The sequence below is a fragment of the Culex pipiens genome, chromosome 3 (genome assembly GCF_016801865.2).
Source record: "Culex pipiens pallens isolate TS chromosome 3, TS_CPP_V2, whole genome shotgun sequence".
Taxonomy (NCBI): domain Eukaryota; kingdom Metazoa; phylum Arthropoda; class Insecta; order Diptera; family Culicidae; genus Culex; species Culex pipiens.
In genome coordinates, this window is record NC_068939.1 from 151,864,845 (window position 1) to 151,878,282 (window position 13,438).

Consider the following 13,438-nt stretch of genomic DNA (forward strand, 5'->3'; position numbering starts at 1 on the left):
TTAAGGGCCAAAAGTCGCGTATTTCAGTTACAAAAAAAAATTTAAACTACTTGTCCTTAAAAGTCCAACTAATGATCTTTAATTCGCACCCAAGACAGCTAAAATCAGTTGAAATGGAGCGAAGTTATAATTTTTTTTTGTGTGCTTTTTGAAAAAATCGACGAAAATTTTCATTTTTCGGACTACCCTAACACGGTTTAGGACACCGTAATGGTCAAATGAAAAAAAAATACCGTATTTTTACTCGAAAATACTCAAATTTTCATAATCCGCAACGTGGGTAACAAACAAAGTAAAATTTTTTATACATTTTTAGTTTATCGGAGTTATTTTATGTAAAGTATTTAAATTCACACAAAATACCGTATTTTTCCGAAAATATCAAATTTTCGAAATTTGTAATTCGGGTACGAGCGATACAAAATTATGTTTTCATTTTATCTTTTTTCGAGTGTTTTGTATAATACCCACATTTTTACAGAAAACGGTATTTTTCAAAAATATTCGGAATATTGCTAAATATATTTTTGAAATATTTGACTTTTCACAAATCATAGTATAATATGAAATCACTGATATTTTGATAATTCGCAACATGGGTAGCAAACAAAGTAAAATTTTCTATACATTTTTAGTTTATCGGAGTAATTTTATGTAAAATACTTAAATTCACACAAAATACCGTATTATTCCAAAAATCTCAAATTTTCAAAATTTGCAATTCGGGTATCGAGCGATACAAAATTATGTTTTCATTTTAACTTTCTTCGATTGTTTTGTATAATACCCACATTTTTACAGAATACGGTATTTTTCAAAAATATTCGGAATTTTACTAAATATATTTTTGAAATATTTGAGTTTTCACAAATCATAGTATAATTTGAAATCACTGATATTTTCATAATTCACAACATGGGTATCAAACACAGTAAAATTTTGTATACATTGTTAGTTTTTCAGAGTTTTTTTATGTAAAATACTTGAATTTACACAAAATAACGTATTTTTCCAAAAATCTCAAATTTTCAAAATTTGCAATTTGGGTATCGAGCGATACAAAATTATGTTTTCATTTTATCTTTCTTCGAGTGTTTTGTATAATACCCACATTTTTACAGAATACGGTATTTTTCAAAAATATTCGGAATTTTACTAAATATATTTTTGAAATATTTGAGTTTTCACAAATCATAGTATAATTTGAAATCACTGATATTTTCATAATTCGCAACATGGGTATCGAACAAAGTAAAATTTTGTATACATTTTTAGTTTATCAGAGTTTTTTTTATGTAAAATACTTGAATTTACACAAAATAACGTATTTTTCCAAAAATCTCAAATTTTCAAAATTTGCAATTCGGGTATCGAGCGATACAAAATTATGTTTTCATTTTATCTTTCTTCGAATGTTTTGTATAATACCCACATTTTTACAGAATACGGTATTTTTCAAAAATATTCGGAATTTTACTAAATATATTTTTGAAATATTTGAGTTTTCACAAATCATAGTATAATTTGAAATCACTGATATTTTCATAATTCTCAACATGGGTATCGAACAAAGTAAAATTTTGTATACATTTTTAGTTTATCATAGTTTTTTTTATGTAAAATACTTGAATTTACACAAAATAACGTATTTTTCCAAAAATCTCAAATTTTCAAAATTTTCAATTTGGGTATCGAGCGATACAAAATTATGTTTTCATTTTAACTTTCTTCGAGTGTTTTGTATAATACCCACATTTTTACAGAATACGGTATTTTTCAAAAATATTCGGAATTTTACTAAATATATTTTTGAAATATTTGAGTTTTCACAAATCATAGTATAATTTGAAATCACTGATATTTTCATAATTCACAACATGGGTATCAAACACAGTAAAATTTTGTATACATTGTTAGTTTTTCAGAGTTTTTTTATGTAAAATACTTGAATTTACACAAAATAACGTATTTTTCCAAAAATCTCAAATTTTCAAAATTTGCAATTTGGGTATCGAGCGATACAAAATTATGTTTTCATTTTATCTTTCTTCGAGTGTTTTGTATAATACCCACATTTTTACAGAATACGGTATTTTTCAAAAATATTTTTGAAATATTTGAGTTTTCACAAATCATAGTATAATTTGAAATCACTGATATTTTCATAATTCGCAACATGGGTATCGAACAAAGTAAAATTTTGTATACATTTTTAGTTTATCAGAGTTTTTTTTTATGTAAAATACTTGAATTTACACAAAATAACGTATTTTTCCAAAAATCTCAAATTTTCAAAATTTTCAATTTGGGTATCGAGCGATACAAAATTATGTTTTCATTTTAACTTTCTTCGAGTGTTTTGTATAATACCCACATTTTTACAGAATACGGTAAAAAATTGCAAAAATACATTTTGAAGATTTAAATTTTTGGATATGTTTTAGATGACAAACATGCTATGGTACAGAGGGATGAAAACGGGTTTACGCATGTTATAAATTTGTGAAAAATAGATAATTTACCAAATATCAAAATAATAGTCGAACAATGCATTTTACGACACAAATATATTATAAATCTTTCTAATTTCAAGAAATTTACACGTTTCAATGTAAGTGTCAAATTTTTCATCAAACATTTTTGGAAATGTTTATGAAACGTTCAAATTTGACTTAGGTAGAAAACTTTAATAATAGTGAAAATATAAGTATTCTGAATTAATTTGAAAGTCATTCTGAACCTCAAACTTACTTAGCATTAAGAAACCTTCCGCCTCGGTATTCGAACTCATGACAGTTGGATAACGAATCTGATTGACTATCATCTGATTCAGGCAGACACAATGTTGATAGACTGAAAATTCATAGCTTAATTATAACTATTTTTTAAACAAACCGTAACTTATCACAGTTATTTTTGAGATTTTTTTTTCTGTTGTCACCCGAATAAACAATCCCTAGCCTAAAAATTCACATTCCATTAATTCCAAAGGAAATTTTCCTGCTCCAATTTCAAATGTATGCGTCTAGCCACCGCGGCAAGTGATCAATCATTTGAAAGCCCCTGCTCCACCCGCAATACCCCTACTCGTTGAATACCCCTCTCACACACACACACACCCTAGTCACGGTAAATATTGACCAACAATTAGAGCTGTTTAATAGTCAATAATCCCCGCGTTCGCTCTCCCGGCATCTGCAGTTGGCAACACGCGGTTTTGTGCGCACAACAAAAAAGCCGCAGAAATTTTTGCCCCCGCCACTTTAATGACTAATTAAATTCGTTCGCTTTTAAGGGTAGCTTGCTACTACCAGTTGCTAGTAGGAGGTGGTACTCTAGCGGCAGCGACTGTCGACGCGGATTAGTCGCTCAATGAGTCGGCAAATAGTGCCCTGGACACCCGCGCCGCGAACGAAACTCTCTATCATCGCAACAGCTATTGACGGTTTTGCTCTTTGAAGTTTGTAGGTCAGCTCAAATTACGACAAGACGATTGTTTTTAGTTTTGAGAAAAATTACGATCACATGGGAAAATCAGCAGAAATTTTACTTTTGATGAAATATGAACTTACTTGTGGCCCAGCTCGTGGGAAATCGTGTGCGCTAGGGTGATCCCGTTGTCCTCGTTGACGCTGCACGACTTGTCCGGACGGCACATGCCACCCACGTTGGCGACCCCCAGCGTGCTGCGGAAGAGGAGTGGGAGGAAGAGAAATGAGAGAAATACTCAGGTCAGCTCACAATTTACGATAACGATTTGTTGTGGTTTTGCGTGCAAGAAGACGCTTATGGTGAGTGATGGGATGTGGCGCCGGCGCGTTGATGCACAGGCTTATAAGTTTGTAGTAGTTTTTTTGAGTTTATGGAGCAATTTCTTGAAATTCATCGAATTTATAAATTTTATTTTTTTATGTTCTTGAATTTATTGAATTTTTTTACATCTTAAATTTCTAAAAATAATTTTTTTCTTGTTTTAATTTTAATTTTTGACTTTTCTGAATATCTGACACATTTTTAAATTCAAAATCTTTTGAAATTTTTTATTTCTTGTTGTTTAAATCTTGTAAATTTCTTGATTATTTAAATTTGATGATTTTCTTGCATTCCCTTGCGTTTTAAAATTAAAAAAAATGGAAGTTCTTGTTTTTTGTTTTGATTTTTTTAAATATTTGAATTGTTTATATTTGAACAATATTTTTGATTTTTTTGATTACATTAATTTCATCAATTTCTTAAATTTTTAAATTTGTAGATTTTCTTGAATTTCTTGAATTTTTTATTTTTTTTAAACTCTGGATTTCTTAAAAATTTTGAGTTTGTTGAATTTCTTGAGTTTGTTGAATTTCTTATGTTTGTTGAATTTCTTGACCATCTTGTTTTCTTTTGTAATTTCTTAATTTTTTTGATTTTTTGATTGTTTTGAATTTTTTGATTGTTTTGAATTTCTTGAATTTCTTGAATGTCTTGAATTCCATAAATTTCTTGAATTTCTTGAATTTCATAAATTTCATAAATTTCTTGAATTTCTTAAATTTCTTGAATTTCTTAAATTTCGTAAATTTCTTGAATTTCTTGAATTTCTTGATTTTTTTTTTGAATTTCTTGAATTTCTTGAACTTTTTAAATTTCTTGAATTTCTTAAATTTCTTAAATTTCTTAAATTTCTTAAATTTCTTAAATTTCTTAAATTTCTTAAATTTCTTAAATTTCTTAAATTTCTTAAATTTCTTAAATTTCTTAAATTTCTTAAATTTCTTAAATTTCTTAAATTTCTTAAATTTCTTAAATTTCTTAAATTTCTTAAATTTCTTAAATTTCTTAAATTTCTTAAATTTCTTAAATTTCTTAAATTTCTTGAATTTCTTAAATTTCTTAAATTTCTTGAATTTCTTGAATTTCTTGAATTTCTTGAATTTCTTGAATTTCTTGAATTTCTTGAATTTCTTGAATTTCTTGAATTTCTTGAATTTCTTGAATTTCTTGAATTTCTTGAATTTCTTGAATTTCTTGAATTTCTTGAATTTCTTGAATTTCTTGAATTTCTTGAATTTCTTGAATTTCTTGAATTTCTTGAATTTCTTGAATTTCTTGAATTTCTTGAATTTCTTGAATTTCTTGAATTTCTTGAACTTCTTGAATTTCTTGAATTTCTTGAATTTCTTGAATTTCTTGAATTTCTTGAATTTCTTGAATTTCTTGAATTTCTTGAATTTCTTGAATTTCTTGAATTTCTTGAATTTCTTGAATTTCTTGAATTTCTTGAATTTCTTGATTTTCTTGATTTTCTTGATTTTCTTGATTTTCTTGATTTTCTTGATTTTCTTGATTTTCTTGATTTTCTTGATTTTCTTGATTTTAATGATATTCTTGATTTTCTTGATTTTCTTGATTTTCTTGATTTTCTTGATTTTCTTGATTTTCTTGATTTTCTTGATTTTCTTGATTTTCTAGATTTTCTAGATTTTCTAGATTTTCTAGATTTTCTTGATTTTCTTGATTTTCTTGATTTTCTTGATTTTCTTGATTTTCTTGATTTTCTTGATATTCTTGATTTACTTAATTTTCTTGATTTTCTTGATTTTCTTAATTTTTTTTTATTTTTGGATTTTTTGAATTTCTTGAATTTCTTGTATTTCTTAATTTTCTTGAATTTCTAGAATTTTTTGAATTTTCTTTTATTTCTTCTTTTATTTATTTGTGTTTTTTTATATTATTAATGTGTTGATATTTTTTGATATACTGAATAATCCCTTTTTGTGTTTTCTCAAACTCCTTTATTTTAGAATGAGTTCCTTCAATTTCCTTAATCATTTTGAATTTTTAAATTCTTGATTTTTTAAAACTTTTTGACTTTATTAAATTTTTTGAATTTGCCTGTTGTTTTTTTTTTTTTTTTTATTTCTCAGATTTCATGAATTTTCCAAATTTCTGGAATATCTTGGCATAGCAAAAAATACTTTAAAAAATTAAATCCTAGTTGAAAAAACTTGTTAAATTAAGTGCAAACATTGTATATTGTTTAATTTGATGTTTGATTTTAAAATTTGAGACCACAGATCTAAAAGTAATAATGTAAGAAAATCGAGCATTATTTTTCATAAATTCATTGATATTTTAAAAATTTGTGACGTTACCATTTTGTGATATTTTTTGAATATTTTAAAAATTTGGCTAAAAATTTAACCAGGACTGAGGGACAACAACTTTAAAAACATAAATAAAAAATAAATTAAATACATTTCTAAGAGTTCTCAACCGGTGATGACTTTCCAACGGCGGAGGATACTTTGCCATTTTTGGTGAGAAGTTGATTATTTTCAAATATGATTTGTACTTTTTTTATGTGTCTGCAATTCAATCGTATTATTTTTTTTTGCATTTTAAGGCTGCTTTTGATGGTCAGGCCAAATTTGAAAAGATTTACAGATGTAGTTTGTGAAGTACAGCTTTGTTAGGATTGTACTGCAAACTATTTCTAAGAAAATCATTTTTTTTGCTTAAAGAAGCTCTCCGAGATCTTTTAAGTTTTTGCGAAGCCTGTCCCTAATTAAGAAATAAATTGAAGAACTTGCAACTTACGAACATCCATGCGTGGAGCAGATATTCTTCCTCGTCACCAAAATGGCCACATCGTGGTGGTGCGGATCGTCCTCCTGCTTGGGGTTCTTATCTCGCTGCCACCTGCGGAAGTAGAGAGAAACACACACAAAAGACCTCAACGACCGTTCCAGCGACGAACCCCACCCCTTACGCACTTGCAAAAGTTCTCCAACGTGTTGGCGGCCACGTGCGTCACGTTGAAGTCCGCCAGCGACTGTTCCTCCTCCATGATTATGATCCGCACCACGGTGACCAGGATGGAGTTCCCGATGGTGGGATCCTTGTACAGCGAGGACACCATGTTCATGATGGTCAGCAGGTACTGGGGCAGGTCGACGTCCTGGTGGAACTGCGACATGGACAGATCCGCCACGACCAGGGCCTCCACGTGGCGCGGGGTGCTGATGGACCGCTTGATGCGCTGACCGCGGGACGATTTGGCGGCACCGGCAGGTCCGCCCGGATGGTCACGGGTTTTGCGACCGCCCTGTACGATCACCTGTTAGGGACGCACAAGAGAGAGAAAAGGGGAGGAGGGGCCTTTGGAAATTTCTTGCCTGTTCAGGGGGGTGGTTGTGGACGCGCGGCCCATGGACCATATTACCTTTCCCTGGTGCTGCCACTCGAGCCGGGTCTCGGTGACGCGCCGGGGCTCCCGAGTTCCGCAGTTGTTTGCGTGGCGCTTCTTTCGACGTTTGCGCTTCTTCTTGGCGGCGCCATTCTGAGGGTTGTGCTTCTGGAGGAGCGTGAATCAGCGTTTAAATTACATCAAATTTAAGCAATTGTTCAAAGACAAACCTTCAACCGTATGTCCTTGGCCTCCTTGACGTCGGTCCTCTTGAACAGCACGTGCGGATGGCCGTCCCTATCGGAATGGACGTGATTTTTGGACGGCTCAATCCAGTACTCCGTTTTGTTGGTCCGCAGGAAACCGGTCTACAGGGAAGAACCACAAATATATCTAGATTAGCGCGAGAAAAAAGTGACCACACACGCAACGGACTGTGACGATCTTATTGCTCCAGCTCCGGGCGATAAGACCGTCCCAAAGTCGTTATACGCCACACTTTAGCAAAGTTTTACGAGAGTATCATAATTAAAAAGTTGTAGCAATAAAGATCGGAGTAGCGACCGGCGCAAGGGGGAAATCTGTGAGATACTGCGCAAAAAAAAAGAGTTGGTTGAAGAAAAATTGCCCCTGATTTTCTAACGCAGATAAGGCATTTTTTACGCGTTGAGTTCGGTTGAGGTTAAAAATAGCCTAATGCGAAACGCAGCATCGAGTTCGTGGCTGATGAAATGGGTGGTGAAATGTTGAAAGCCGGAAATTGGGCAAATATTTGGAGATTATTGCTTTCAAATATTTTTTTTTGAAAATATATGAGGATGAAGAAAAATAAAGATTTGACCTACATTGGATTTCAGATGCTTAGATAAATTTAGTCCATGCAAGATATTTTCAATCTGTCTAATCTAGCTGTCATTTCAGAACCCCACTAACCTTTTTCTTGTACTTCTTAATTAAAATTTATCGAAACCGCAAAGCCACTGTTGGCTTTGATTTAATTGCAATTTTTGCCTCATTCTGGTCACAAATCACGACCAGCTAAGAGAAAACAAAAATCCAATCAACCCCATGCTTGCGATTGACCCCAACAAAAAAAAACAAAACAACCGCAACGCTAGTGCGCCTCACCACCCACCACCCACCTCCACACAACAACCCACAATATCTGGTGGCGGCGCGGTTCAGAAGACAGCTCGAATGCCACCCCGGAGATTAATTAAAATATTATGCAGGCGCGCGAGATAACCAGTCAATTAGTCGACGCGAGAGCTCCTCGGCGCAAGTTCAAGTCGTCGTCGTCGTCATCGTGACTAGGATTAATAAATATCGCGCCGAAGAAATTGAGCCAGCCGCGTGCGCTCGTTCGTCCGTGGCCTGGCCCAGGGTCCTGACTGGCCCCGCGCGGTGTTGCGAGGTGCGATTTTTGCTATGGAAAAAATATCTGAATTTTAAGTAAGATTTTGATTCGCTAACCCACACTGCAGTTGCCTCGACCCCTATCCAATTTTCGTGAAAATTTGTTCTAAAAGGGAATTTTTGTCCCTGATCATGAATCATGATTAAACTTTCTAAAAAAAAAGCGAAATGGTGTTGAACTTGAGCACACCGTGGAGATTTTCCCTTGTCCCCTTAAAAAAGTGGAGTATCAACACTTCCCGTCTTCCAAATCCCTTTCTTTGTCCCTGGTGCGCGGTGGAGATGGGAGCAGCCGAGCATGGCGAAATCCAGTCTGTAATCCGCTAAAATCACCGTCTCCTAACGAAGCGAAGTTAGCAGTCCGAAATGGTGATGGTTTGGAAATTTTGTGTCAAAGAGACTTTCATGTAAAATTGGACGTCCGGAATCCGAATTCCAAAGACAACAAATTCCAAAACACAGCATTTTTCATCGAAAAAAAAAAATCTAAAATAGTTCCTTAAATTTTGGTATTTTACGTTACACGATTGTAAAAAAAATAGACGTGCCATTTATGGGAAATTTAATGTACCTTATTTTTAGAGTGTAACAATGTTCTACAAAGTTGTAGAGCACACAATTGCAAAAAATGATGTGTAAACCTTAGGAATTTGCTTATAACTACCACGAATTGTTTATCGTCGTTCGTGTTTATCGCGGATGACCTTGAACAACAATGATCAACGACAATCAACCTTTTCAAAACTTTTTTCTGCAACTTTGTTGAACATTGTCACACCCTAAAAAATAACCCTGCAAAGTTTGAAAATACTCGAAAATTTTCAAATGAAAAATGTTGTTCTAAATGAAAAATGATTCTTTGCAGTTATTGCAGTTTTGAAAAGTACACTAAATTACAGAAAAATACAGTCGAGTTACGAAAACTGGCAGAATTTTTGAAACCATTTCTGTATTTTTTTAAAATGCAATGTTTCTTGAAAAAATACTCAAAATTATAGATTTTGCTTTATGGGTATCAAATGATCATTTCGAATGAAATGATTAAATTTTTTGAAGATACTCAAAATTTTCACAAAACTACGTATTTTCTAAAACTACTAAAAAATTTCTTACAATATGAATACTAAATGATCGGAATTTTTCATACATTTCGATAGCAACTGTCAGGAGCCCCATATCTTACAGGATATTGTTACACGAATGTTGTAACTGGATGAGAGTGAGTTTGATTACAGTAAATAGCAAGATAAGCGTTGTGCAGCATCCGGAATAGCTAATTCTAATGCTAATGCTAAAATTTCGAAAGCCACACAGCAAAAAATTGTGTAAATTTGGAAGGTGTAATTTTAGAAGGTTGAATATTACTTCTTTTATGATGTAATTTTACCTCAATTTAGACTGAAAAGCGACATTACATCAGAGTAGTGGTAAAATAACACATTTTCAGAGGTAAAATTAAACTTTTTTTTTGACATAAAAGATGTACCCCTTCCCAGATGTAATATTACCATGATTTGCACTATTTTTTGTTTCAAATGCTCAAAATTTTCACAAAATTTTTCACACATTTTGAAAGCTACAACACCATCTTTTGAAAATAGTAAACACAATCACAAAACTATGTATTTTTGAAAAAAAAAAAATACTAAAAATTTTAGGTTTTTAAAATATGGATATCAAATGATCAAACTGTTCACATGATTCATCTTTAGAAAAAAAAGTCGAAATTTTCCCAAAACTACGTATTTTCGGAAAAAAAAACCTATTTTTTGTACTGTACGGGTGTCATATGGTCGGGATTTTTTCATACATTTTAAAAGTAATAACACAATGTTTTGAAAACACTTCGAAAATCCTAAATTTTGCGTTACGTAATAGAAGAACGCTCCCTTTAAGATTCTTTTGAGAATTTTCACAGCAGAATTTAATTGACATTTTCGAACAAATTTCATATAAAATGTGAAAACTTTTGATTCGTACTTCAAATTCAGTTTGAAATGCAATATAAATTGATATTTGTATAAACAAACTAGTTTCTACCAATTTCAAGCTGAATTCTGACCATTAACGATTTTTCCTGAAATTTATATGTATTTTAATAAAAAAAAAATCTTTTAAACTTGATAGGTACCGTAAAACGGGGTGACTTTGATAGCCAGGGTGACTTTGATAGGTTTGCGATTTTTCCGCAAAATGAAGAGTACAATTACAATACGTAAGGAATGGATTAGAAACATACTGACCGTGGTAGAGAAGTGTTCAAAGTACCTCAAGAAGAACTTTTCATAAAATTTTGACAAGTTTAAAAAGTTAGTTAACTATAGTTAAAAAAATGTTGATGAAAGTCATTATTTTAAACTTCTTAAAGTGTCATGATTTTCTCAATGAACATGATTTTTAATCGGAAAACGGAATGCATGTTCGGATTATTTGGATAATTTTCCACTAAGAGAAGGTTAAAAAAGTTTGTAAATAATAAATAATATGTGTTTTTGAAACACAATTAAAAAAAATCTCACAATTTATAGGCAATTTCAGTTGAACAAATTTCATGTAAAATGTGAAAACTTGTGATTCGTGCTTCGAATTCAGTATAAAATGCAATATAAATCGATAATTTTATAAACAAAACTAGTTTTAACAAATTTCAGGCAAAATTCCGACTTTTTAACAATTTTACCTGAAATTTATATGTATTTTGCTTAAAAGCTTATACACTTAGTTAACTAATAATAAACATTGATTTTTTTCTTTAAAACTATATCAGCTACTTTAGTGATGGTGCATTTAACGTACAAATAAAGTTTGATTATCTTGAATAAGATTTTAACAAGAAAATCTATGACTATCAAAGTCACCCCGGAATTAAAACAAAGAATTTTTAACGTAACTATTTTTCTAAACATTATTTTAAAAACTTTTTTTCTGAAATAGTGCATGGACCTTGTGTGGTCTACCTCAGTACATGTTTTAAAAATAATAATCATGAGAAAAACTTTACCTGTTGGAAAATATTCTAAAAACAAATTGAAATCCTATCAAAGTCACCCCGGTTTACGGTAACTAAATATAAAAATTGTTTATTTTTCTTAAGCAACCTTATTGATGGTACATTTGACATTTGAACTATGACTGTCAAAGTCACCCTGGAATTCAAAATATGAATTTTTAACGCAATTTTTTTTAAACATTTGCCTACCCCAGTACATGTTTAAAAAAATAAAAGTAAAAACCGTACCTATTGGAAAATCTCCCAAAAATAAATAGAAATGCTATAAATGTCACCCATGTTTACGGTATTTTCCAAAGTTTGATAAAAAAAAAACATTATTCAACGACAATGTAGCCCAACTCATGCTCTACGAATTGACGAAGGAAATTTGTATAAAATGTAATGTTTGGCAATAATTTACTTTACACCCCAGAAACAAACATTTATGAATAACTTTTCAAGGGTGCGTCCATATAAAAAAATCATTCTGAAACAAGTCATTTTTCACAAAAAAAAAATACAAATTATGACCCACCGTGAACCATAGCGACGACGGTTCACGGTTCACGTTGTTGTGTGCATGTTTTTGAGCCTAATTGGAGCCGACGTAAAAGGAAGGTCCGTGTGCTAATAAAGATTTATCATTTTATACGGCACCAGGTTCTACGCGAACAGCTACGGTGCATTAGGGAAAGGAAAAGTCCAAATGCCAACTAGCCGGGCCACACGTGCTATTGGTTGGTCTTTTATTTTCCTTTTTCATGATTTATGCACCAACAGTTGTCTTAACAAAAAAAGGACCTTTGGCAACAACACTGCGACTTTATGAAGACGCCATCGCGATTTACAGGGAGGGCATTAAATGACTTGTTAAAGTGGTGCAATAATCGTTAAGTGCAATCGCAAAGCCTATCGAAAGCTGGGGGTAAAAATAATTTAATGACCGAAGCGAGTACCGCAGTGATCCTGCTGCATGCGATAGGATTTTAATAATGTGTTTAATGTGTCTGCGTAAAACCGTGTTACAATCCGTGGCGCGACATCTTAGTTAGTAAGCAGGTTTATAGCGGGAAAGTGGATATTAATACTGTTTGCTGAGCTGAGATAAAATGTTTCCAAATATAAATATTTCAATTTGAATTCTGTGCTATTTATATTTTATGACACGTTTTTATCAATTTCTTAAGAACATGTTTCAATATAGAAATGCAATTCATTTTTTGCTGTGCTGGTTTTCTACCTTATCTTTTGGGTCACTTTTATGTGTTTTGTTTGCTTATTAATGGGTAATTCTCTACCAACTCACACGAAATCGGGAAAAGTTGCCCCGACCCCTCTTCGATTTGCGTGAAACTTTGTCCTAAGGGGTAACTTTTGTCCCTGATCACGAATCCGAGGTCCGTTTTTAGATATCTCGTGACGGAGGGGCGGTACGACCCCTTCCATTTTTGAACATGCGAGAAAAGAGGTGTTTTTCAATAATTTGCAGCCTGAAACGGTGATGAGATAGAAATTTGGTGTCAAAATGGACTTTTATGTAAAATTAGACGCCCGATTTGATGGCGTACTCAGAATTCCGAAAAAATGTATTTTTCATCGAAAAAAACACTAAAAAAGTTTTAAAAATTCTCCCATTTTCCGTTACTCGACTGTAAAAAATTTTGGAACATGTTATTTTATGGGAAATTTAATGTACTTTTCGAATCTACATTGACCCAGAAGGGTCATTTTTTCATTTAGAACAAAATTTTTCATTTTAAAATTTCGTGTTTTTTCTAACTTTGCGTTTCTTTTAGTTTCATCGTCCGTGTCTGTCGCGGGTAACCATGAACGGCCATGATCGATGACGACCAACTTTTTCA

General features: G+C 32.1%; 1 protein-coding gene across 5 annotated transcripts in view; it reads right to left on the reverse strand.

Annotated features, from left to right (window-relative positions):
• Positions 1-13,438, reverse strand: part of LOC120419999 (A disintegrin and metalloproteinase with thrombospondin motifs 7) — a 128,644-nt gene that overhangs the window by 44,252 nt on the left and 70,954 nt on the right. For all 5 annotated transcript variants that reach the window (XM_052709294.1, XM_052709297.1, XM_052709295.1 and 2 more), the window contains 5 exons: positions 7,399-7,536; positions 7,205-7,336; positions 6,756-7,099; positions 6,580-6,681; positions 3,573-3,686 (listed from right to left, as the gene is read on the reverse strand). In XM_052709294.1, the coding sequence (XP_052565254.1) occupies positions 3,573-3,686; positions 6,580-6,681; positions 6,756-7,099; positions 7,205-7,336; positions 7,399-7,536 (830 nt within the window). The remainder of the gene's footprint in view (positions 1-3,572; positions 3,687-6,579; positions 6,682-6,755; positions 7,100-7,204; positions 7,337-7,398; positions 7,537-13,438) is intronic.